Source organism: Bufo bufo, chromosome 4 (assembly GCF_905171765.1).
Source record: "Bufo bufo chromosome 4, aBufBuf1.1, whole genome shotgun sequence".
In the NCBI taxonomy this organism is placed as follows: domain Eukaryota; kingdom Metazoa; phylum Chordata; class Amphibia; order Anura; family Bufonidae; genus Bufo; species Bufo bufo.
Genome location: NC_053392.1, coordinates 380,429,678 through 380,455,971, shown reverse-complemented (window position 1 = coordinate 380,455,971; position 26,294 = coordinate 380,429,678). Strand labels below are relative to the sequence as shown.

General features: G+C 43.7%; 1 protein-coding gene across 2 annotated transcripts in view; it reads right to left on the bottom strand.

Moving 5' to 3' along the window:
- The window catches only part of PDE7B (phosphodiesterase 7B), a 466,017-nt gene that overhangs the window by 28,169 nt on the left and 411,554 nt on the right, over positions 1-26,294 (bottom strand). For both annotated transcript variants that reach the window (XM_040429187.1, XM_040429186.1), the window contains one exon: positions 22,660-22,743. In XM_040429187.1, the coding sequence (XP_040285121.1) occupies positions 22,660-22,743 (84 nt within the window). The remainder of the gene's footprint in view (positions 1-22,659; positions 22,744-26,294) is intronic.

Here is a 26,294-nt window from a genome sequence, read left to right as displayed (position 1 = left end):
AACTTTTTCTTTTTTACAAACTTAATATCAATTTTCTATGCAATGGATAAGTGACAGATCACACACGGACGGCACTGAATGGAACTGGCACATTCTGTCCCCAAAATGGACCACAGTAGTGCATGCTACCATCCATCGGTCCACAGAAAACAACGTACTTCTGAATATACACATGTAGAATTCAATGGATCCACGTGCTGTTCGTGGAGAACATGGCACACAGATGTGGAACACCGATGTGTGAATAAGCCCTTAGTCAGAACAATAATCAAACTCTATGATGGCAAATTAATGGTTAATTGTAACTAATGAAACCACGTCCCAAAATGATGGTTATTAAGGCTACTTTCACACTTGCGGTAGCAGGGTCGGGCAGGCTGTTTCGGTGGGGGAATAGCTTGCCAGATCCGTGCTAACGCTAGCCCACTGTGCGGTTACCTCTTGGCTTGTTTGCCGTGCTGCGGCCGGACCTCTGGCCCGCCCCCCATTATACTGAATAGGGCCACAGCTGACCGCAGCACAGTGGGCTAGTGTTAGCATGGATCCGGCAGGCTGTTTCCCCACTAGAACAGCCTGCCGGACCCTGTTACCGCTAGTGTGAAAGTAGCCTAACAGAAGAAAATATGTTGCAGCATAGGATTTTTTTTCTTCATTGGTATGATTATAGAATTTAATACACACATCTCAGTTTTACTAAAAATGTACAGAAATAACCATTTTACAAATTTTGACTAAAACCACCCTTGACTGTAATTTATGATATTGTACAGTGTTACGTGTTTGTCCACAAAATCCATAAGCACTCAAAATTCAGGGATAAGCGAATTTCATATTTTGAACTTCGAGTTTGAGTTGTGTTATAAACTGAATTGCGTTATGGTGTATTCTGTTACCATTTGTGATAACGGAATCCATAACGCAATTCAGCTTATAACACAACATGAACTCGAACTCAAAGTTCAAAATATGAAATTCGCTCATCCCTAATCATTACCATTTTTTGGCACTTGATGCACATCAATAGACATTAAAGTAACTTAAATGACACACTATACAAGAAAAAAAGTTTTTTATTGAAAAAACTTTGGTGTGTGTGTGGGGGGTGTATATTATGGGGGGAATTTTTAAAATCAGTTTTTCTTCAGTCTGCTTTGGCGTGATTTGTGCCAAATTTATCAAATGTCGCACATTGGTTGATATATCTGGCACATCTTCAAACGCTGGGATGAGTGTTAAAAATAAAATGCAAAACTTCACAATTTTTGTGCAAATAAGCCCCTAAGCCCCAAAAGTAGCAAAGCTCTATTCAGCACCCATCCTGACCTCCCAGCGCTGACGGGTATCATACCATTATATTGATTTATGATGTTATGTAACTCATAGAGGTCTGGAATGTATTGGATAACACTGACAGAATGCTGTAAGGGTTACATAGCATCATAAATTAATATAATGCTATGCTACCCCGTCAGTGCTGGGAGGTCAGGATGGGAGCTCTCCCTGACACACACTGTGAATCCAGTGTGTGGAACTCGTGTGAAACCAGCCTAATACTGCCTCTGATTGCCCGATGAGAGAGCAAAGGCTTGTTCGTCAGCCTATTCAGATCTATCAGCATGCTGAAAGATCTGGATTTGCGAGCGGCAGATCATACTGTGTAATCACGATCTGCCGGCGGCACACCGCTGTCCTGCATGGGACGAGCAATGGCATAGCGATCGCTCCTCCCCATGGTGCGGAGGACATCGCTGCATGTAATAGCAGCTGTGTCCTCTGCTAGCGGGCAGGTGAATGCTGAGATGGAACGCTTGCAGCATGCGGGTGTCTAATACACCCTTTACATGTGCTACTCCTGCCCCTAAATATGTTCAAATGAGTGGCTACCTGTGGTCTGTTATCAGCTACTAACTAATAAGCTTCCACTATCCAAATGGCTCCTACCTTGGGCTGGGATGATTCAGATAATAAAAGGTTGCACAATGTCAGATTTGATACTACTGTAACTGTAGGCAACACCTCAGGAAGTTCAATATTGCCATAACAGGTCAACAAATAGATCTCTTTTGAACAATGAATCCCTGGAACATCCGGAAACCATGGATGAAATATTTTGACAAGTTCAGTTCCAAGTGGGTAAAAGATAACAGTGCGGTGCCAATAACTGAAGTAACCAGAGGCTATAATTAGTACATACTAACAGCAACTCCTGGGATAGGAGAGGATATATGGTGACTGGAACTATACATTAGAATGCCTATGTTGATACGGTGTCATTTTTCAATGGATTTTGGCATGAATTCCATTCCAAATCCACATACCATTGTTTTCAATGGGAATTCACACTGTCATTCATATGGTCCTGAATGTTTTTCAGCATAGATTGTAAATCCAGGTCAAGAAGTAAGGCTACTTTCACACCTGCGTTAGGTGCAGATCCGTCTGGTATCTGCACAGACGGATCCGCACCTATAATGCAAACGCTTGTATCCGTTCAGAACGGATCCGTTTGCATTATTCTTTTAAAAAAAAGTCTAAGTCAAAACGGATCCGTCCTGACTTACACTGAACGTCAATGGGGGACGGATCCGTTTTCAATTGCACCATATTGTGTCAGTGAAAACAGATCCGCTCCCATTGACTTACATTGTAAGTCAGGACGGATCCGTTTGGCCCTGCATCGCCAGGCGGACACCAAAATGCTGCAAGCAGCGTTTTGGTGTCCGCCTCCAGAGCGGAATGGAGGCGGAACGGAGCCAAACTGATGCATTCTGAACGGATCCTTATCCATTCAGAATGCATTGGGGCTGAACTGATCCGTTTTGAACTGTTTGTGAGATCCCTGAAACGGATCTCACAAACAGAATTCAAAACACCTGTGTGAAAGTAGCCTTACATCGATGCGGATTCGATGCAGAAGCCATTCAGTGTGACTAATCTGCATGCAGACTTGCGGCAGTTTAAAATGCAACATAAATTCAAGGGTTACCGTTGGATTTCTGCCACGGATTTCACATAATTTTTCCAAACAATAGAGTCTGTTATATGAACATAGCTTAAAGGGACACTGACAGGCCCAATAAGCATATTTAGGTATATATATGACAGTACAGGTCTTATCAAGTGTATTAAAATCATCTAAGTAGCCCCCCTGTCCACCTTATAAATACAGTAAAATGAAGTTTTATAACCTGCTTGTCCGGTCACAAATCTGCCCAAGGGGCGGCGTTTAATCTCAAAATGCGCCCAGCCAGCCGCTCCCAACTGCCGTTCTGAAGCCCCGCCCAGCTCATCAATATTCACTTCGCTGGACGGCGGCTACAACTCTCCCCGACTCAAGATCCTGCGCATGGCCAATTCAATCCTCTGGGCACGTCCTCCGTCTAATCTTCAGCGCATGCGCCCGGCCGGGGTCACATCGCGCCTGCGTACAGACAGTCTGCGTCTTAGAGACCGCTGCAGCCTCTGCTTTATGCGCATGCGCCGGGCACTTGAGTCGGGGAGAGTTGTAGCCGACGCCCAGCGAAGTGAATATTGATGAGCTGGGCGGGGCTTCAGAACGGCAGTTGGGAGCGGCTGGCTGGGCACATTTTGAGATGAAACGCCGCCCCTTGGGCAGATTGGAGACGAGACAAGCAGGTTATAAAACTTTAGTTTTCGGTATTTATAAGGTGGACAGGGGGGATACTTAGATGATTTTAATACACTTGATAAGACCTGTACTGTCATATATATACCTAAATATGCTTATTGGGCCTGTCAGTGTCCCTTTAAAGGCTATGGGCAGCTTCGAAAGCAATTTTTTGTTTATTATTGCATTTTACATATTTTGGGATAAAATAATTTTTTCAATTGGTGGTTATTAAAACATTTTCAATTACTTTTCTGTCTCTCCAGCTTTCAGTTTTACCGTCAGACAGCTGCTCTGAGGGGCATGATCTGTAGCACTTATCTCTAGATCCTTGACAGCTCATAAGCACTCCTTTAAGCCATATTCAGTTAAGAATTTAATAATTAAAAAAATGATTCGTAGCCCAAAATGCACACAAAGGCCTTCAAGAAGCATATTTTTAAATATTTCACTATAGCAGCCTTCTTAAAGGGGTTGCCCACTACATTACTTAAGGGGTTGCCCATTCTTAGGATAGGCCATCATTGTCTGATCAGCTGTTCTCCTGAAAATCAGATGCCAGGAGTCGCGCCAGAATTACACAGCAAAATCGTTGTGTAATGGGTGGAACTGGCACTGATCCCCTTCACAGCTTTCCCTGACTCTGCAGACAGAGGTGACAAATAGACTGCACAGCTACATAGGACGTTTCTATCTCAGCACAAGTACTAAACTCACATATATACAGGGCAGTACTTCTCTGTAATGTCCTCCATGATCCTGGGGCTGGTTCTAAATGAGTAAGAGAAGGTTAAGAAGCAGATTCTACTCTACTTTCTGTGTGCAGTAGATGGCAGCTAGTCTCTACCCACCATGTCTGACAGAACTGCAAACTACACATTTACTATGCACAGAGGAAAACTGATACAAATGCCAGATACAAGAGATATAGAGGCCAGATATATGTTCCTACTCATGTACACAGACTGTACTATTGATTAATGTAAAGTTTGTTGAAAAGTTAGTGATGCTTTAAGCCACATGATGATCATACTGATAATACTAAATCTTAAATGAGTATTTATAAGCTGCCAAGAAAGTACAGGTAAGGGCTACAGAGCAAGCCATTTCAGATAGAAGGATAAAAAACAGTATGCAAACCTAAAGGTGATAGAAGACAAAAGGTTAAAATTGTTTTAATAAATATCAATTGAAAAAATGCATTTTAGGGGCATTGTAACTCCTCCTAAAACGCCCGCAGGAATAACCTAAGGTCTATATCTAAACATCTCCCACATCAATTCTGGCATAGGTCTTTTCTCAGACCCACCTAGCAGTCTGCCAGCAGAGGCTATTCCTTTCCTAATAAAACCTGACATGACCCACATGCCACAATTTTGGAGTCTTCTAGCAGGTATCTCAGTCTCCTCACTTCTGTCAGATTTGAAATCCACAGAAAATATTCCACCCTTCTTTTCCAGAATTGTCAAAAAAGGAAACTTCCTGGCAAAACAGGAGTTACACAGGGCATGTAAGATATTGACTACCAAATACACTACTATTCCCACCCCTACTTGGTTCGAACAGCTTGCATCTCACGATACTCTACCGAGGCATAGTATATCACTCCTTTACAAGTCATTGGTTTCCAAGCAGGGAGGCGCAACCTTGACAGGTCTAGACAGGTCTTTTACTCCACAAGAGTTAGCTCAGATCCCACGGTTTCTCCAGATGCATAAAAACACAAGAACAATCTTTCAAAACCATGACAAGATGGTATAATGATCCATTTAAACTCTTCAAAATGGGTCTCTCAACCAATGATTTGTGCTGGAGATGCAAAGTGCAGAGAGGTACCTTGGGTCACATCATGTGGTTTTGCCCAATAATTTGCTCATTTTGGGATCAGGTTGAATGCAAATTAGTAATTTGTAAATCCTCGATTGAGCTTTCTCCTCAATCAGTCCTGCTATGGCTCCCCACGAAAAGGTGGCAGCCGTCATTATTTGACTTACCCTATTAATTCAGACAGCCAGATTGTTAATACCTCTTAACTGGTTAAACACTTCACCCCCTTCATTGGAAAATGTATATGATAGGATTGATCAGATGTACTCAATGGAAGAATTAGCAAGTTGGGCTACCAGGTCACATTCCAAATTTTTGAGTTTGTGGAAACCATGGAAAGTGTTCCGAGATTCATGGAAAGGGGATTAGGTATTTTTTCTAGTAACCAGCACCACCTCAGAGAGATACCCTTTAACATTAAAAGCACCCTTAATATTTAGATAAGCAAGCTTCACTTTATTTTCAGTACATTTGGAAAACTACCTTTTTACATGCAAGGTTTCATAGGCTTACAGGTTAACGTTTCTATTGTTTATTGTCAATTATCTCTGATGCTACGCTCTGTGGTCGCTCATTAATCTTTACAATGTTATGCACTTCTTAGTGTCCACAGAGTACTGTGTTATATAATTTTGATGTTTCCTTTGTCCCTTCCCTCTTTTATACCCCCCTCTCCCCACTCTTATCCCTCCCCCCCCCCTCCTACCCCACCTCCTTGTCACAACAGTCACAGCTTACTCTGTTATGAGATCTACAAATTAGAATATATCCTGACTCCTATACACCTTTTTTGTAATGTTCTATATGCAATAATGTATAGTGTATATCGCTTTGCCGCAAAACATTAATAAAAAGAGATTTGTTAAAAAAAAAGAAAAAAATGCATTTTAGCCCAAATCAAGTACAATGCAGTAATATAATAACATTGCCCCAAAAGATGTCCATTGGAGTTTTCTCAAAACAACATTTATCACCTGTCTACATGATAGGTGATAAATGTATGATTGCTGGTGGTCCCTGAGTCCCCTGTGTGAGAGGACTGGAGGTGTGCATGCTCAACTACTGCTCCATTCGGTTCTATGGGTTTGCCAAGTACAGTGCTTGGCTATCTCCATCAGACCCATAGACGTGAACTGAGCAGTGGTCATGCAGGTGCACCACCACTCCAATCAAACAGAGGACAAGGACTCATTCTTGTCATCATTGGGGCTCCCAGAGGCTGGACCACAGACATTACACATTTTCATGTATCCTGTGGATAGATGAAAATTGTTGTTAATGGATAATCTCATTTATTTTTATTCTTTTGTAAACTTTCATGTCCATTGTGTTGGCATGATACTTACACCTCTAATTAAATATTTAAGAAAATATTAAATCATTTCAGAAGTCAGGGAAATGAAAAGACACGGCAGAAGTGATTTACATGCAGGTCATGTCTAGTGTTCTTATCGACCACTGGTTATTATAACAACTTGATTTCCCATGGTACAATATGTAATTCAGACCTGCAAGTCCACAGAAAGGCATTAGTATTCCTATCTTGTCCATACGGCAGCTCACTTCTTCCTTGTAAACCTGATTCATGACAGTTGTGGATTTGTATTGCATGATCTCAAATCACTACACCTCATACAGTTCTTCTCTGAGAGACGTCCTGACAGATTTACTGATTAGCTTGGGTTCATTTACATTTTATTTCAGGGAAAGCAAAGCTGTAGCACTGCCATTGTCATAGCTCCAACTTCTCAGTTGCTATTTTGACAAGGTGAAATCCTATGAGAACAGGCCACTCTGTTTTTATAAGAAATATTAGGGACTATGAAAGCAGCTAGCTAACATCCTATAAAAAAATATGGCCAGCAGCATTTTCCCTGGGTCGATGGAGCCTGGAAAGGTAAAGAACCAGTCCAAAACAGTCCTTAAAAATCGAAGGCCTACAGGGCTACTATATAGACACTGCAGACAGTTCCACTAAATGAAAGTCACTTACCAGACTTTTCTTCACAGGTGGAAAACTGTTCTGCACAGCATTTTTCCACCTGTGAAGAAACGGATGGTGACCCCCAATTTGAGGAACTGAACTGTAGTACTGTATATTTCAAATACTTAAGATCTAGCTGGCTGAACTCAACTGAATAGAACTCAGCTGCAGTACCCTGCATCACAACTACTTAGCAATGTAAAGGTAGGTGGACCAATGTAAACAAGGAAGAGACCTCAATTCTCAAACAGCTGCCGACAATCTGACATATTTATGGCCTATCATGGGGATAGGACATAATTATTCTGATTACAGAAAACCCCTGAGGTCCCATGCTGAGACAAAATGTGCAATTCTGTGTTGAGCACCAACTAGAAGTGGACTGAAAGATCAAATTGGGGCACCTTGGATAATGAAAGTATATTAGGAAGTTCAAATAAAGATGATTTTTTTATACTGGACAACCCCTTTAGAGGTGTTTTCCCATCCGGGGCATTGGTGGCATATTGTTAGGATATGCCAAATATTTCAGATAGGTCAGAGACAGGGAGTTCTTTGTTTGTTTCTAACTAAGCAAATGTAAGGGGTTTTCAATTCACTTACTTCATCTTCAGTGTCCTTGTTCTCCTAGTTAGCTGAGCGTCACATGACCTGTGATGTCAGCTTCCTTCCCTGCTCTGATGATGTTCCGTGCACAAGCCTGAGGGATCAGGAGGAGCAGGTTTGCCTCTGTGCACAGTAGGTCACTGTGAAAGCTGTGCTGGTTGAAGTGATAAGCCATGCCCCCTGCACTGCCCGATCTGGTTGCTAAGCTGTCTGCCCTGTGTCGTCGTCCCCCCACTGGAGTCTTCAGCAAAGTTTAACCCCTTCTACCATAAACAGCACAGACTGGGTTGGAGGCTCTGTCTGATGTGCTGATCAGCTGCAGGCTTTCCTCTTATCCAGGCACTGAAGAGATAAATGCTGTGCATAGGATCCTCCCTCCTCAACCTGCAAACACAGAGCTGACAAAGACCGGAGGAGTTCTCTCCTCTGTACTCTTCTGTTGGCTGTGAGGAAGTGTCTGCAGAGCATTTCACAAGAACAGGTAGGAGGAAGATCCTATGTGTATCAGCAATGTCATTGTATTATACAGCTGGGACTTGTAGTCCCACACATACATGTTGAGTATACCAGCAGTCAGACAGCAGACAGGGCAGCAGTTTTATTCACTCCCTTTGCAGAGCAGGGGGAGGGGAAAGGCAGTCTTTGTTGACACCCAAATGTTCATGAGGAAAACCTCAGAGATTGTTGTTACATGATCCCACAGCTCTGCAACTGCATGTCAACAAGGGGCCAGAACAGAACTAGGGAAATGAGGATTTTTTTTTTCCTAAAACATGCTTGTGCTCGGATCGGCTCATGCTGCGAGGGTACACTACCTAAGCCTATACTCCACCCCCCCAACCTAGAAGCAGCAGAGTTATGCCGGAACTGCTTATTGAAGGGTAGCCTAAAGGGGGCTACCCCAATGATGAGACCTGAAAGAAGGGAGGGCTCCTGGGTGGGTTGAAATCGTTCGAACCGACAAGTGGGGGGAGGAGGGCCAGGTTTAAATAGTGAACGCCCCGCCTCCCCTCACACAAATGCGGCACTCTTAATTGCCTACCACTTGTGCTCGGATCGGCTCATGCTGCGAGGGTACACTACCTAAGCCTATACTCCACCCCCCCAACCTAGAAGCAGCAGAGTTATGCCGGAACTGCTTATTGAAGGGTAGCCTAAAGGGGCCAAAAGAACCATGCATAGGAGTTAGAAAACTTGATAACAGAAACTACAGACCAAAACTCGAAAGCCAATGATATTTCGTATAAGGATCCGGGATATTACGCATGGAACATGCGGAACTGAGACGACCCAACCGTTTGATGACATGTACTGGCACCTTATGCATGGACGCCGCTGCTGCCGCGCCCATGCGGAAGGAATGTCCTGTGATCCAGCGAGGACCGACCCCTGAACCTGTCAACTAACCTGAATGTACGTAAGAAAGGCCGCGGTGGTTAGCCGGGCATTGCCTAGTTCGAGTACGGGAGAACATGCCGCTTGGACTAAATACTACGCAGCCAAGCCTCCAAGGCCTGCACCGGACACCATCTGCTGTCCGTGGGAAAGTATCTGACCGCCACTGGTTGCCCCGGCCGTGACGTCTTGGACGAGGCCAAGGTGAGGACATAGATGGACCCGCGCCGGATGAGCTGACCTTTCCGCAGGCACCCAGCCAGCGTATTGGTGTCCATGAGCTCGCCTGACCTGAGGAATCCATGGAAGGCCAGGTACAAGGCTGTTTCTACCAGAGCGCTAACCTGTGGCCCGAACGGTTTGCCCCTGCAGTTTGCCTGTCACGGCCTGAACAAGCTACCGGTAAATGGCTGACGCCCATGTCGTTTCACAACAGACATCTTGCGCAAACCCTTCAACGCCGCTTTGATCGGGTGGGCGGAGAAGAGTGACGGTAGGTCCGGATGTAGCCTGTACCAATGGTGCTGAATACCTGCCATGTATAGTTAACAATGCTATAGGACAAGTTTAATTGAGAGTGGCAAAAACCCTGACAAAGCCCAATAGGTGAGTGATAAGCCCCCCTTTTTTTTTTTTTTTTTTTTTTTTAATCTCCATGCGTGAGAGACTCTAATGGCGGAGTCCTGTGTGTAAACCTAAAGCGGAGAAGCCATGCGTGAGAGACTAATGGCGGAGCCATGCGTGAGAGACTAATGGCGGAGTCATATGTGTAAAACTAAAACGGAGAAGCTCTGCGTGAGGGACTCTAATGGCGGAGTCATATGTGTAAAACTAAAACGGAGAAGCCATGCGTGAGAGACTCAGATGGCGGAGTCATATGTGTAACCTAAAACGGGGAAGCCATGCGTGAGACTCTAATGGCGGGGACATATGTGTGAACCTAAACGGAGAAGCCATGCGTGAGAGACTAATGGCGGAGTCATATGTGTAACCTAAAACGGAGAAGCCAGGCGTGAGAGATTCTAATGGCGGAGTCGTATGTGTAAAACTAACACGGAGAAGCCATGCGTGAGAGACTCTAATGGCGGAGTCATATGTGTAAACCTAAAACGGAGAAGCCATGCGTGAGAGACTCTAATGGCGGAGTCATATGTGTAAACCTAAAACGGAGAAGCCAGGCGTGAGAGACTCTAATGGCGGAGTCATATGTGTAACCTAAAACGGAGAAGCCATGCGTGAGAGACTCTAATGGCGGAGTCATATGTGTAAACCTAAAACGGAGAAGCCATGCGTGAGAGACTCAGATGGCGGAGTCATCTGTGTAAACCTAAAACGGAGAAGCCATGCGTGAGAGACTCAGATGGCGGAGTCATATGTGTAAACCTAAAACGGAGAAGCCATGCGTGAGAAACTCAAAAATGTATTTTTTTTATTTTCACTATCAACCACTTAAGCAGCTCTCGTATGGGCACAGCTCTGAGTACGAGCATGAAGAGCATGGTATAACGCAGATCACCTGCACGGACTAACTAACATCCTGTGCCTAAATAACCCCCTTGGAACCTTATGTACGGCCGGCAGCAGGAAGCCAGCCACCGCCTATGATCTGCTCCCTCTGACCGAGCCTAGTACTCCTTCCCCTGATCCCTGCCTACCTAACGGCACGGCGGCCCGTGCCAGACTTTATTGAAGATGAGGAGCCTTACCCCCCAGCCGCGTGGGGAGCTCACGCTGCTCCCTGGCAGAATGCACCAGTGCGGGGGAGCCCCCCTCCTCAGCTAGGGCCGACCCACCGCCGGCTGGACACTCGTACCGCGTGGGGAGCAGCGCCACTTCCTGGCAATGTGCACCGGATCAGAGGGAGCCCTTCCTTTACCGTGGGCCCCGGCCCCCGCTGGTTTGAACCGTGTGCCGCGTGAGGAGCCGCACAGCTCCCTGGCATTGTGCGCCGGTGCGGGAGTGCCCCCCCTCACCTAGGGGCTGGTTATTGTGACTGGAACCCGCTGGGAGACTGAAGCCTAACTGGACCTACCTGTGACCGTGAAGGCTGACCTCCCAGGCCGTGGCTGACCCACGTGCGTAGTCGTGACGCAACTACCCGTAGATGCCCACCCAGTGCCTGTAGTTAACGGGAGTGCGACCGAGTCTGTGGATGTGACCGACTAGCCCCTGTAGTCGTGAGGGGACCCTACATCGAGAGTAGCGGTAACGGACCATCGCCTGTAGACGTGGTAGTATTACCTCATGAGTCTGTTGACATGAGACTAATGCCTGCAGTCGTGGCCGGTCTTAATAATGAGTCTGTAGTCGTAACGGATTTGTGCCTGCAGTCGTGGCAGGGCTTTAGAGCGGGTCTGTAGTCGTGACAGACTGATGCCTGCAGTCGTGGCAGGACTTTATAACGAGTCTGTAGTCGTGACAGACTGATGCCTGCAGTCGTGGCAGGGCTTTATAACGGGTCTGTAGTCGTGACAGACTGATGCCTGCAGTCGTGGCAGGGCTTTATAACGGGTCTGTAGTCGTGACAGACTGATGCCTGCAGTCGTGGCAGGACTTTATAACGAGTCTGTAGTCGTGACAGACTGATGCCTGCAGTCGTGGCAGGGCTTTATAACGGGTCTGTAGTCGTGACAGACTGTTGCCTGCAGTCGTGGCAGGGCTTTAGAGCGGGTCTGTAGTCGTGACAGACTGATGCCTGCAGTCGTGGCAGGGCTTTATAAGGAGTCTGTAGTCGTGACAGACCTGGCAAAGCAACATTCCTATCTATACCATTATTATTATTTTATTTATTTTTTTCCCCCCCACCAAAGGCCACGACTGTAGGCGCCACCCTGTAAGAGATGCGCCAGAGGCCTGGACATAATAGTCCACCATCCCCCGTCCCCCAAGCCTATGCAGGAGAAAAGAGGGGGTTGGCCCCCGCATGCACCACCCCTGACTCACCTGGCGGCCATGACAGCCACGAACCCCACAGTATCGTAAGTTAGCCCACCACCTGTGGACCTGAACAACCAAGAACAGACGTGTGAGTGAGCGCACGCCAGCTGGGCGACACTTCACTCATGCCACCGCTCCCTAGCTAACCACCGGATTATTGTGACTGCGCCCGAACCAACCCCCTGACTGACCGTATGGGCTTACGGGCGGCCCGGCTGCGTGCGCAAAGTGACGTGGCCAGCCCCCCTCCTTGAAGCCCTCTTTATATTTGATCCTTGAACATATTCCAAATTTTATTTAAATATATATATATATTTTTTTTTTTATACTCCTGCCTTAGTACCTAGCCACTGTGCCTGAGCAGAGGAGCCCTGCACCTGGACTGCAGTACCAGTATGGGCCTGTAGGTGTCGACCATCCCCCGCCCTCTCTCAAGCCAGGACCTGCTGGAGCGCAGCAAGCCAGTTATTCCCTTCTAGGTTAGAATTAACCATTGAAATCCTAACTTGTTATACAGTGCACATGTCTGAGTATCTGCTTATCTTGTCTTGCCTGAGTTTGGCGCAGTAAAGAAGACGAGTTTATTCTGCAGCGGATTCCTAGACATGACTGAAAGTCACATAAGCATGTCCACCTTCACTGCCTCGCTAATTGTAATTACCAGAAGAACGTGCATCAGGATCGGCTGTGAGGGATTTGCGCTCCGCCATGTGGAACATTGCATCCCGTGCCCACCGCTATCGACTATTTGTACAGGGAAAGCCGCGGCGTATTAATCGCCTATAGGTTTCGGCTCCCGTCCCCTGATCCTGCAGCTGGATCTCCGCTTACTGATTGCAGCTAATGAATAGACCCCTGTGTGAGCGGACGGCGTTTTCCTCTACGGCGGAACGTTCTGATACGGAAGTGAGTGATATATAACGCTGCGTCGTGGAGCCGACGGCCGGCGTGACCGATGCTCAGGGTATGCGAGCGGACGTCGTGACCCGTCGCTGCTGAGCCACAGGTGAGGGGTGCCCGCCTGGGGGACACTGCATGTGGGTGCGGGGGTGCTTAGCGCAGGGCCTGGAGCGGATCGGGGTGCCTGTCTCGGGGTGCCGGAAGCGATCGGGAGTGCGGGCAGTCTCCAGCGCAGCTGGGGACCGGCGGCACGCTCGGCAGCCCCACATGTTATACATAGCGAGACGGGTGTGCAAGCCACCCTGCCTACCTAATCACCGTAGCGACGAGCTCGACGCAGCCGATCCCCCGATCCTCCAGTGACGCATGCCCTTCTCTGGCACCAACCCACAAGCCGATTCGAAATCGTTCGAACCGACAAGTGGGGGGAGGAGGGCCAGGTTTAAATAGTGAACGCCCCGCCTCCCCTCACACAAATGCGGCACTCTTAATTGCCTACCACTTAGCTTATGTATATGTTGCAGATTTTTTTCAGAACTAGGACAACCCCTTTAATTAAATATATTACAAAGTTCACCATTATCACCTGTCCTATACTATTACATTATGAAAAATGAAATAAAGGTTTAGATATTCTTAACTATACTTTTCAATACAGGTGACTCTGCTAAAGTTGCATACATTATTGTATTGATTGCATGTCCAGGAGAGCAGATCCTACTCCTCCCATTATATTTTCACATGTGGTTAAGTTTTAGGTTATGATACAGTGCATGTCTCACACAGAAAAGAACAAAGTTACTGTAGTAAGGCCCAGTCAAGGGATTCACATACCAAACTCTCTGAAAGAGGAAGTAAGTGCTTAAGAAAACTGCACTAAACAGGTGAAAAAAGAATGAAAACACTTCTTTACCTGAGATGACCCCAGCAAGATGCTAGAGATGAATGATTGCAGACTCTTGGAAAGTACGAGTGCACATGACTGATTTGCGCAAATATGAAGATAGAAATGTTTATTAAAATGAGTCTGTGTAGGCTTTGACAAATTGCTTAAATAGTAAATTATGGCCTGTAAATACCTATTTGGATCTTTCTGAGCACACATGGGCCCATTAATACGGGGCAATGCATATGCAACTCCATTTGCATTCCTGCCTGTTATTGCTAAATGACACCGCTCTGATGTGCATACCTTTGGTTGTATATTTTGTTTCATCAATTAGGAATGTGAATATATTCTCACTAGAAAATCTCTTTCTTAGGCCTTGTGCATGTGGCAGCATAATGGATCCATGGTATACAGATCATTAAATGGCAAGAATCCATATGGGTGAGCACTCTGGAGTGGATGTGGAGGTGCTGTTAGGAAAAAGGGGTACCCCATTTTACTTTGAGGCAAAATTCAATCCAAGCACGCTCCAAGAAGTCATGCTCAGTCACCTGTTATTTTATTAAACACACATAAAGAAATATTCAAAAAAGGTGCAGATTTGATATGTTTATGAAGTCTCCAAGAAGAGAGGGTTGCTCCAAAATGGTGACACATTAGTTTAGCAGAAGCAACATTATAGAAGCAACATTAAAGGAGGTTTCCAAAAGCTAGAACACAACGTACTAATGCTAATGTTACAGGTAACCTTTCCGCTGAGGGTAACGCAGACAACACTAGATGCTAAAATATAGTACACCTGACCATATAGGGGAGGGAAGTCCCAGATAAGGTAGGATGGGATGGTAGTGCGGTAATATAGTGATTGCAAATGAATAAATGAGGGCAAATAACAGTCATAAAGTAGGGATCAGATGGTGGGAATATGCAGTGAATTACTAGGTGAAATGAGCATCATTAGAGGAACGCTACTCATCACTGTAGAGGTTCTTTTGCATCTTTAATGTACTCCTTTTTTCCCTGTGCTCCTCCCACCCCCCATTTTTTCTGGTTTTCCTCCATTCTAATTGATCCTGTACTCATTCTATACTCATTGATCCTGTAATCATCAATAATATTGGTTGCTTCTCCTAAACTAAGGTGTCGCCTTTGGAGCAACCTCCTTTTCTTGGAGACATCATAAACTAAACAGTGAATGTGAATAACTTTTTGGAGAGTGAAGATTATTAATAATGCCTGGAATTTATCTCTGGCTTTCTACAGGCACACAGAGGTTTTGTTTCTCCCCTCGACACATTCATATGGCAGAACACAGAGTACCAAGGGGTAACTGTACAGACTGTGTGCTGCCATGCAGGGTTGGTAAGTGCAATTGGAATGCAGTGTGCATGGACCTTGCCATCTATAATGATTATGGCCATCTATAGGTAAAACTAGATGTGGTTGCCGGGTGGTTCCGCAATGTGGCCAAAAACCATACAGCCTACAGATGTTTTCTATTAGAGCCTTAATATTTCATTTTATTTTTATTTTTATTTTTAATGGCTATGTGGGTAATTCTACACAGCCACACAACCATTAACAATAAGAAAGTGACAACCAGTCAAAAATGTAAAATTTAAAAATATAACTTATGTAGAATTAATATACCAGCTGAAACTCAAGAGAACGGGCAGACATGTTGATTTATTTCAGTTGATACTAGTGATTGATCTACGCAAAATACTTCACTGCTCTGCCAAGGACAAAAAAAAAAGAAAACTATAAAAAAAGGCACTCATTAATTATTGTAACCTAAAAGATTGACAAGTGTTTCATTAAAATAAAAAATAATTCTGCACCAGAAACACTGAATGTGTAAAAGCTACTCTGTTTGACCTCATGAGAATAGATATTGACTCTGATCAGATAAAAAACACATATACAACTGTACCTCTAAAAAAAGCTTCAAAATGTCCAAACAGCTATAGGGCGGGTTCACATCTGAACTAGAGGTTCCGCGTGGGACGTCTGTCACAGATTCTGTTAAAGAGACTGGACGAAAAAGTCCATCATCAAGTTAAAAAAACTGGATTTCGAACGGAAACCATTGTAGTCAATGTTTAGCTCCATTCGGATCAGTTATGCGCCCTATCCGGCACTTCCATTTTTCCAAAAGGGTTGATGTGAACCCGGCCTTTGTTTTCAGTTTTTCGCACATACTGTATATAGTTTTCCCCACCATTTTCAATATCACTGTTTGCTCCTATACATATCCAGAGGCTGAAATCACGTGTTTTGTATTTTTGTGGATCATGTCCAACTGGCAAAGGTGCACATTGATTAAACTTGCTAACATTAAACTCAATGTACAGCCTGGTGCTGTGCAAATTACACTGATGGATTTTTAGCGTATCATGTATTAGCCCTTAAAAGGGGTTTGCCGCTTTGGACAATCGCTACTTAGAAGGGTCCCTTGACAATAAACAGACCATAAAGAGTCCTCCTACTGAGACCGTCAGTGATCAGCTGTAATCTGTGGGGAAATCTTGCAGTGTCCAAATTTCCTGCAGCACCTCCACAGGAGGAATTAAGCATTACACAATGTTCATTCAAATGAATAACCTATCTGTAATGCACCACAGGACCCTGGAATACCAATTTAATTCTTCCCACCTCTAGCAGATTGAAACCTCCTACAAATGTTTTTCCTAGGAAAGGCCATCAAGGTTTGATGGATAGGGCTCCCAAGATAAAATACTAGTTAGTCCATCAATGTTTTAGTCCCTAAGGCACATCTACATTATACACTGCTTGTTTCCATGGTTACAACCATCCTGCAATCCAGCAGCGGTGGTCGTGCTTGCACACTATAGGATAAAGTACAGACCTCTCTGGTGGCCAGGACCGTGGGAGCTCACATAGGCTAATGCTTTTTCCTACAGTGTGCAAGCACGACCACAGCTGATGGATTGCAGAATTGTTGTAACCATGGAAACGAGCAGTGTATAATGTGATGGAAAAATGAATCCAGCCAGCAAAGGAAGCAATATGGACAATCGCAATACATTAGTAAGTGGCTTGTATTAACTTTCTCTACATGATAAATGCTACTTACTGAAGTGACACAACCCCTTTAAGTCAGACCCTTTTCCACTCTCAGGATAAAGAACTGACAATCTTCACCAAAAACATTATCATCTCTCAGGAGGCCATTTGCTCTTTACCTAGGGGCCCAGGTGACTCTCAATCCACTCCTGCATGTTGGTGAGAATTCTGAAACCATGGAATTTAGGGCAAGATAACGGTAATATGTGACTGCTACAGAATCTTTTTAATTATGAAAAAGTACAAATAATCTATAGAAAAAAGGTTGGTTACAAATCCTCTACAGTTATGTCAGTTTGTATTTATCCACATTCCTTCCTATCTTTATGCTTGGCAAAGTAACCTCACTACCATCTTAAAAGACGCTGCATGTGTTTGCAGGCAAATGGCGTTTGCAATACTTATTTGGATTCATTGATTGTATAACAGCAACTTGGACAGAAAACCCAAAGAATATACAATTTGTTTTCGGATTGTTTTTGCTATATAATGACAAGGCACTAAAAAATTTCCTTAAATATAGAATAAAAGAAAAAAACTTAAAGAAAAAATTGTAAAACTATGTGTGCCAATTATTAAAACAGTAAAACAAAATCTAAAGGTTTGAATAAAGGTGAAATGTTTCTGGTCACAATGGGTTATCCTATCATCATACTGCATTGTCTCCAAGTTGACTGCTTAAATTATTCCTGTAATGAAAATAGATAGCAAATGTCAAAAAAGCCTTCTTATTGTTTTCACTATCACATCTCTCTATCTCCTCCTTTTGCCTTTTCGGTGGATGGGACGTATCCGGAATGCTATCTCTAGAACACCCTTCCCGTTCCATCGGACAATAGGTCAGTAGTGAACTTGGCAAATATCTACTAAGTAATCAGAAAAACATAGGGAATCATGCCATGTCCATTTCAAAAAGTGTTCAAATTAGAAATACGGTAAATGGATTGTTCCACCCATGACTTACAGAGATCTCTACGAAAATCACTTGAATGAGGGTTAAAATGCAGTTATTTTACTTGACAGAGCATAAAAGAAATATATATTAGTCAGATATGTACCATAGTTATCATTTTAAAAATATTTTTATCCACTTCCTTTTTCAGGTACTTGTCTCAATTGAGTAAAAACACATATTAAAGGCACAGATGTTTAAGTGCTTTCTCTATACTGTTTATCCACAATGAAAGGCAATTACACTAAAATATTCTGCAAGCAATACCAGATTATTGGGAGTCTAACTCCGAGCACCCCCGTTGATCAGTAAAATGTATCATATTTTTCCATAAGATGCACTTTTTTACCCCAACAGTGGGAGAAAAATGGTAGCGCATCTAAGTCTACTTTCACACTTGCGGCAGAGTGATCCGGCAATCTACATGCAAACGGACAGCATTTGTAGACGGATCCGGATGCGGATCCGTCTTACAACAGCATTGCAAGAACGGATCCGTCTCTCCGGATGTCATCCGGAGAAACGGATCCGTTATATATTTTTTGCCATATTTTTTAATGCCGGATCCGGCACTAATACATTTCAATGTAAATGAATATCGGATCCGGCAACTGATCCGGAATTTTGGACGGAGATAATACCGCAGCATGCTGCGGTATTTTCTCCGCCCAAAATGCTGTTCAGTGACTGAACTGAAGACATCCTGATGCATCCTGAACGGATTTCTCTCCATTCAGAATGCATTAGGATAAAACTGATCAGTTCTTTTTCGGTATTGAGCCCCTAGGACGGAACTCAGTGCCGGAAAAGAAAAACGCTAATGTGAAAGTACCCTTATGAAGTGACTATTAGTGAGCACTTATGGAAGCGCTCACTAGTACACAGTAGGACTGAGGAGCGGTGAAAACAGTGCTCCTGGTGCTGACTGTTGTCACCACTTCCTGGTCTTCTCGGGAACCACACTGCACTGTTCTGTCTGCGTACATAGTCAGGATGTAGTGCACGCACTATGACCTGATGCTGTGCGATATCAGGTCACAGTGCAGCAAGGCGCCCGGAGAACACCATGGAGCAGCTAGTGCAGGAAGTTATTCTACAGTCCCTCACATATTTTACCTCCGCGATAGATTGATAAAGGTCAATAACGACCGAAACGTCTCACATATCGCAGCCTCATTGGACAAGATTTACGATCCAACATACGGCAAAACCAAGAATTCTATATACATTCTGAATATATATCTCTGTCACCAAACAAGACTTGCCTGCGGATTCAGGCAACCAACTGTAAACCTAACTTCAATCTCTCTTTATTCCTTATTGTTTGCACTATTCTGCACAACCTTGGAGTGTACCACAATAAATCTACTTTGCATACTTCATATAGGGAGTGCGTGGTTTTCTCTATTCAAACTTCTAAATGCAAGATAGCTTCCTTGCTGTCTTACATTTAGACCTTTTTCTACGCCTAAAACAGGCGTAGAAAATGGTGAACGAGACGGGCCTGCCGACCCATCCCCTTCCCCACCACAGCCACAATTTTAGACCTGGCGTGAGTGGGGCAAATATGCCCGAAATGTAGGCATATTTCAGCATAATAAATGACCCCCATAGTTTTGTGTGGGTCAAACTATGATTAGGCCCAAGCGATCTGATTATTGACTTTTCAGGCTGCAATCTGAAATTCACAAATCCTGCTTAAGGAAAGGCATTTATGTGAATATCAGCGCACTTTTCTGCTCTTACACTAATTAAAAGGCAATCAATAAGGTAAGAAATTAATCTTACAACAAATCACAATATTTTTCTTCTTTTTTTTTTTAGGAATCATACAAAAAGTTGACAGTATTGTAAATAAATAGCTAGATATGGAAAGGTTTCATTTCTGGATACAGCTTGGCAAACGAAGGAGTCCTTACAAAGGTTTGCAGAGAGGTCTTTTTTTTCCAGCGACATTGAAATCTCAGTGTGTCACCCAGGAAAAAAGTTGCTATGGTAACACTGACAATGTGTTCATTATTTTCCCCCGCTGTGACTGAATGTGATGACGTCAACTAAGGTTGAAATCAACTTCTGACTTGGTCTTGGCCTAGGACTTGGTGAGAACACCAGATGGTTCTCTGTTAGTGCTAACAACATGATATAGTACATAGAAAACGAGTACTTTCTGTGGCAGCACTGCCTGGTAGAGGAACGTTTTTCTTATATAATTCCTGGTTTTATTCGCCTTTATCACATTGATGGCATCTTATAGAACTCATTTATGTATTTATCCCTGTACAGTTCACATGTGTGAATAATGTTTAGATTCAACTCAGTACAGGGTGAGCCAAAATTTGCAGGACACGGTGTTATTTTAGGATAAAAAAGGGAAAATTAAATATCTGAATACCCCAGCAAGTAATGGGTGAGGGGGCTACCACATGACCGCCATCTTGAAACCCACCATATTGGATCAAGGGTAAATTTTTCCAGTGGGAAGGAGGTCACATAGCATATCAAAGAAGACCTGAATGTTCTCATTAATCAATTGCCACAATCAGATTTGTAATATCTCTTGTAGTTCAAAAGTTATCAACATAGAATGTTTAAATCTTCAAAGTTCTGTGTTCAGCGTCAGGGACAACACGTGAAATAGCTGTGCATCATTGGGAACCTTCCAGGTTGTTGTTGCAACTTTCTGTGTTGAGAACTTTTGAACCACAAGAGATATTGCAAATCTGAGAAAGTTCTGGTCTTTTTTGATATGCTACACCTATTACCTATTAATTGCTGGGGTATTCAGATATTTCATTTTCCCTTTCGTTTCTGAAATAAAATGGTGTCCTGTGACTTTTGACTCGCCCTGTAGATCCCGGACAATGTCCATAGGTTTACCTGTCCGTAGTATTCATGATGAGCCCTGATGACTAGGAAGGAACACTTTGAGCTATTTTTGCTATAAAGATAATTCATGAAGATGTGGATAATATGTCTTAGGGTTAGAGATGTTTCATGTGCGGTGACAATTGATTGCAAATATCTTTTGTTAGTGTTGGTTACAACTATGACTGGTGGTTAAGGGGCATCTGTCAGCAGTGATGACATTTTCACTGCCTGGCCCTGTCAATCAAAGTGCAGAGGGCACGGCAGTTGCAGAGAGAGCTGAGCCTCTAGGAGTAATGGCAACGCCCCCGTTGCCCCTAGAGGCTCATTTGCATATATTGAAACATAATTTTTCTCAGCAATGTGAGCACATATGAACATGGGACCAACACAAATGCCTTCAGCTTCCAAGCGCACATGGAATAGGTCAGCCAGTGTCATAGGTACAAAACTGCTGACAGATGCCCTTTAAAGTTTATTGTTGGAGAATCAGTGACTAAAGAGAACTGTAGCAGTCAAAAATTAAAGGGGATCTCCAAGCCTAGAAAAAGATGCTCGCTTTCTTCCGAAAACAGCTCAACGCCTGTCTACAGGTTATGTGTCACATTCACCTCAATGCAGCGGAACTGCAATACCAGATACAACCCATGAACAGGTGTGGGGCTATTTTTGAAGTGAAGGGGACATGTTTCTCTAAGGGTCTATTCACACGTCCGTTTTTTCTTTCCTGATCTGTTCCGTTTTTTGCTGAACAGATCTGGACCAGATCTGGACCCATTCATTTTCAATGGGTCCTGGAAAAAAACAGACAGCTCAATGTCTGATTTTTTTCAGGACCCATTGAAAATTAATGGGTCCAGATCTGGTCCAGATCTGTTCAGCAAAAAACGGAACAGATCAGGAAAGAAACAACGGACGTGTGAATGGACCCTTATCCTGCACAACCCTTTAATGTTTTGCCAAAAACAGTGATTATCCCAATTCTTTGCAGAAATAAAGCAAATGTGGAGGAATATGATGAGAAAAGTGCATGTTATTAAATTTGGATATCATTGTAGATTTTGTTGTAGAAATAGCCACGGATTATACTCTTCGCAGTGAATGAAATCACCAAGTGTCTAGAATCCGATGTGGATTTGCTAAATGCTCATTCCATTACATAGTACACTACCGAAATTCCAAAAGAAATACACAAATGAATCCAGCCTAAGGCCGCATTCACACATCCATGTTCCGGACGGACATATTATACATCTGTATTACTTCTTTTTTTTCTTTCAATAAATTTTATTTTCCATTCCCAAATCTTTACACAGTATATGAGATCTAAGGTTTTATACATCTGGATTACTTGGATGTGTCATGTCCTGACCTCAGGTTTAACTAACCCAGGCTCACAGCATCATAGATCCTTATGAGTACAATGTGCACACTCACTTGGAGGAGTATTAAGAATATTTTACTGGTGAATATGTTTTGACGGTGTGTGTAACACCCCATATACTGTAAATGTGTTAGGTATTTCCCACTGCAGCACTTTTATTTGGTAATGGCACAAATGAGCTTAGAAATGTGCAAGCTATACTTACTGTTCAGGAGACGGTAATCAATAAAAGGGTATGAGCCACGGCGTTCAGAGAGAACCCCTGCTGGACCTCTCACTCGAGCCTCTCCTGTAAGAAATACAAAAAGGATAGCAATTTAAATGTTCACCTTACATAACAGAATAAAGAGGGTAAAATGACATGTAGCAGCCAAGGTAGAGCCTATAACTACAATAGCGTGATGTTTTACTGTGAATCGGCACGCTTTTGCAATACACATTTTTTGATACGTGGGTTTTAGAGGTAATTAGTGTTAAACATCTGCACAATTTTTTGCAGATGTTTAATACTAATTACAGCTGTGCCCATTTTTAAGGACCCCATACCACAGATCTGCAAAACACAGGCACCGGCCATGTCACTTCTATGGGTCTGCGATCCGCAAGATGAGGCCAAAGACAGGACATGTTGTGTGCTTCCAGACCCATGCCTATGCGCCACAAAAGATAGGACAATGGGTCCACACCCCGAAGCAGGGTGCACACGGCCATCACACACAGGGTGTTTCCCAGACTGAACACGCTTTTGTAAAATTAGCCTTAAAGGGGTTGTCTGGGCTTTTACTATTGATGACCTATCCTCAGGATAGGTCATCAATATCAGATCGGCGGGGGTCCCACACCCGGCACCCCCGCCGATCAGCTGTGTGAGGAGATGACGCGCGCAGTGTGCACCTGCCATCTCCTGTCTCTCTTCCTGCTCACCGCTGTATGTCTATGGGACAGCAGCAGAGCAGGAAGAGAGATGGCAGGAGCACACTGCGCGCGTCATCTCCTCACACAGCTGATCGGCGGGCGTGTCGGACCTCCGCCGATCTGATATTGATGACCTAGCCTGAGGTCATCAATAGTAAAAGCCCAGACAACCCCTTTAGTATTTGTACTGTTTTGCCATTTCCCAGTACAGGAGCACCAACATATTCTGCCGCTATGAACAGAGATTGTCACCGTCCACCTATCTTCCACATATATAGCGCTAACTGCATATCCATGGTAAATATAATACAATATAGAGTCATACACTGCACTAAATAGAAACAGAGAATTCACAGCACACACTATCTAAGTGGAAGTGGAAAAGTGATGAAATAAACAATTATTTCTCATTAATGCCAACAGGGTATTACACGAAAGACATTACTTTACATGAAACACAACAGATAATCTAATATCATAACACAACCAAAGCTGATTATTAAAGGGATTTCCAGTTTCTATCAGCATCCTTTAAAATAATCATTTATGAAAGTAGCTGTAATATTGTAACATATTTATTTCACCGTTATATTTGCACCTATATTCTGTTCTGGGCCGTGGTCACATGACTATGTCCATGTATCTCTTATTTCCTGTGATGTAATGTCCATGGGTGTCAAAGTAGCAACAGGAGCAGTGATAGGGGAAGCCTGTAACTAGCTGGGTGAGCGGAGCTATAAACTAGCTGGGAGTTAGAGCAGAGAAAGAAGAAGTGCATCATGGGTTTGGTTGGATACAGCGACAGGAAGTGCTACATACAGGATGTAATAAACCAGAGCGATTTGTTTACATGGTGAAAACAGGTCAGGAGGAAGATGGACATGGGGTAAGCAACTACAAGAGCATATCTGTTAAATAGTCATAGAAACCCCAGAAAACACCTTTAAAGGGGTTATTCAATACTTTAAAAATGTCCCCCATATGCAAAGCCCCTGATATTGAATATACTTACCTGGCTCCCCACTCCCTGTGCCGCTCCTGGTCCCCGTACCACCGCTGCTGCTTTTCCCCGTGCGTGGATGAAAACATCCGGTGTCCGGGGAGCAGACAGGCGGTGACGGGGGACTAGCTTCCCTAGCGTCACCCGCGAGGCTCGTCCCTGTCACCGCCTCCCATTGGCTGCTCCCCCGACACTGGATGTTTTCATCCACGCACAGGAAGAAGCAGCAACGGCAGTGCAGGGACCAGGAGCGGCACAGGGAGCGGGGTAAGTATATTCACTGTGAGGGCCCGGCATATGGGGGCGGGGGGGGGGGGGCATTTTTATGGTATTGGATAACCCCTTTAATCATGCTGATCATTTTTATCACTGATCCAGATATGCTAAATTCTAAGAATATAGTTATGGTTTCAGCACATGACACAGGCCTGTGCACAGAGGCCTATATGATATCGGATTCATACTGAGACATAAGCCCTAAAACTGTAAATTAATAATTGTTGGAATATACGCAAAATAATATGTCTGTTATTTTAGGGATTTAGCTTAAGATATGAAAATACGTGCAGACCACAGAAGCTAGAATCTGCACATATAAAGACAATATTAATTACCCCAAGAAGAAAGGAAACAATGCACAGGTTCCACAAACACCCGAGCGCAGGAAACAAAACAAAAACTCTGCAGACAGCACCAGACAGGATATAGTTATGATTATAAACTAGTTTCCCTTCAAATGCCTTATAGAGAGAGGGAAATTGTCTTCATAGTGTTATACTACATAAAAACTAAGGGGGTCATTTATGAATAGATATACATCAATCTTTGGCGTATATCTGTTGCAGATTCGGTCACAAAGGGGATTTGTGGCCAAATCTGCGACTATTTCCCCATCCACGCCACGTACGCCATATATATAATACACAGAACTGCTCCTCTGATACACAGAAACAGTAGCATAAGTACATTCCTGCAGCAGTACATACATGACTATCCCAACCCAAAATATCAAATAATACAGTACTGCACTTAGAGTACTTATAATTAAAGCTAAATAAGTGATAATTATATTGCATGAATGCCCGAATCGCATGCCCAATAAATACCAAGCATTTCTGTGTAAGTTCCAAACAACCTACTTAGCTCTTTCAGGGGTTGCCTGGGATAAAGAGAAAAACCAGCCAAGGGACAAAGTGTGTAAGAGAATAAAAGAACCAATACTTACCTGTTTTATCCCTGGCCTCTCCAGTTCCCTCGCAGGTCTTTGTGATATCACCTCCATACACGTGATGGCAGTGGCCCATCACTGGCCTCAGTTACATTGTGATTGATCAATAAAGATTAATGGAGAAATGTATTGACTGCCATTTCATACAGTTACTGGCATAAATTCTAGCACACCTGACCGTATGGCCGTGCCATAAGGCCGCCTCTTTCACACTTGCAGCAGGAGTTCCGGCAGGCTGTTCTGGCAAAGAACAGTCTGCCAGAGCTTTCAGATCCAGAAAGCCCGCCAGCAACATTGACTATAATTGGGTCTGGCGGAAGTCTGCCCTCTACCTTAAAAAAATGCTAGGATTCAGATGGACAAATACCTCTGCGTGTGGAACAGCCCCCATGAACTCCTGCCGCAAGTATGAAACAGGCCTAAGGTATAACTGAGTGGTAAAACTTTCTAATGTATGTCTTGTTGTAAATCAATCACCTATCCAGACCCAGGGGCTGTACAAATGAGTGTGTCCATTCACACAACCATACTATGTCTGCATATGCACCTTCATATAGAGGCCAAAAAGCTACTAAGTTATAAGTATTAAATCCATCCAAAAATCACACGAAATGTAAAATTTATCATGGTATTATATGGGTAATCTCAAAATAACATCAATACCACAAGTTATAATACAGACAAATAGTTTGCTACA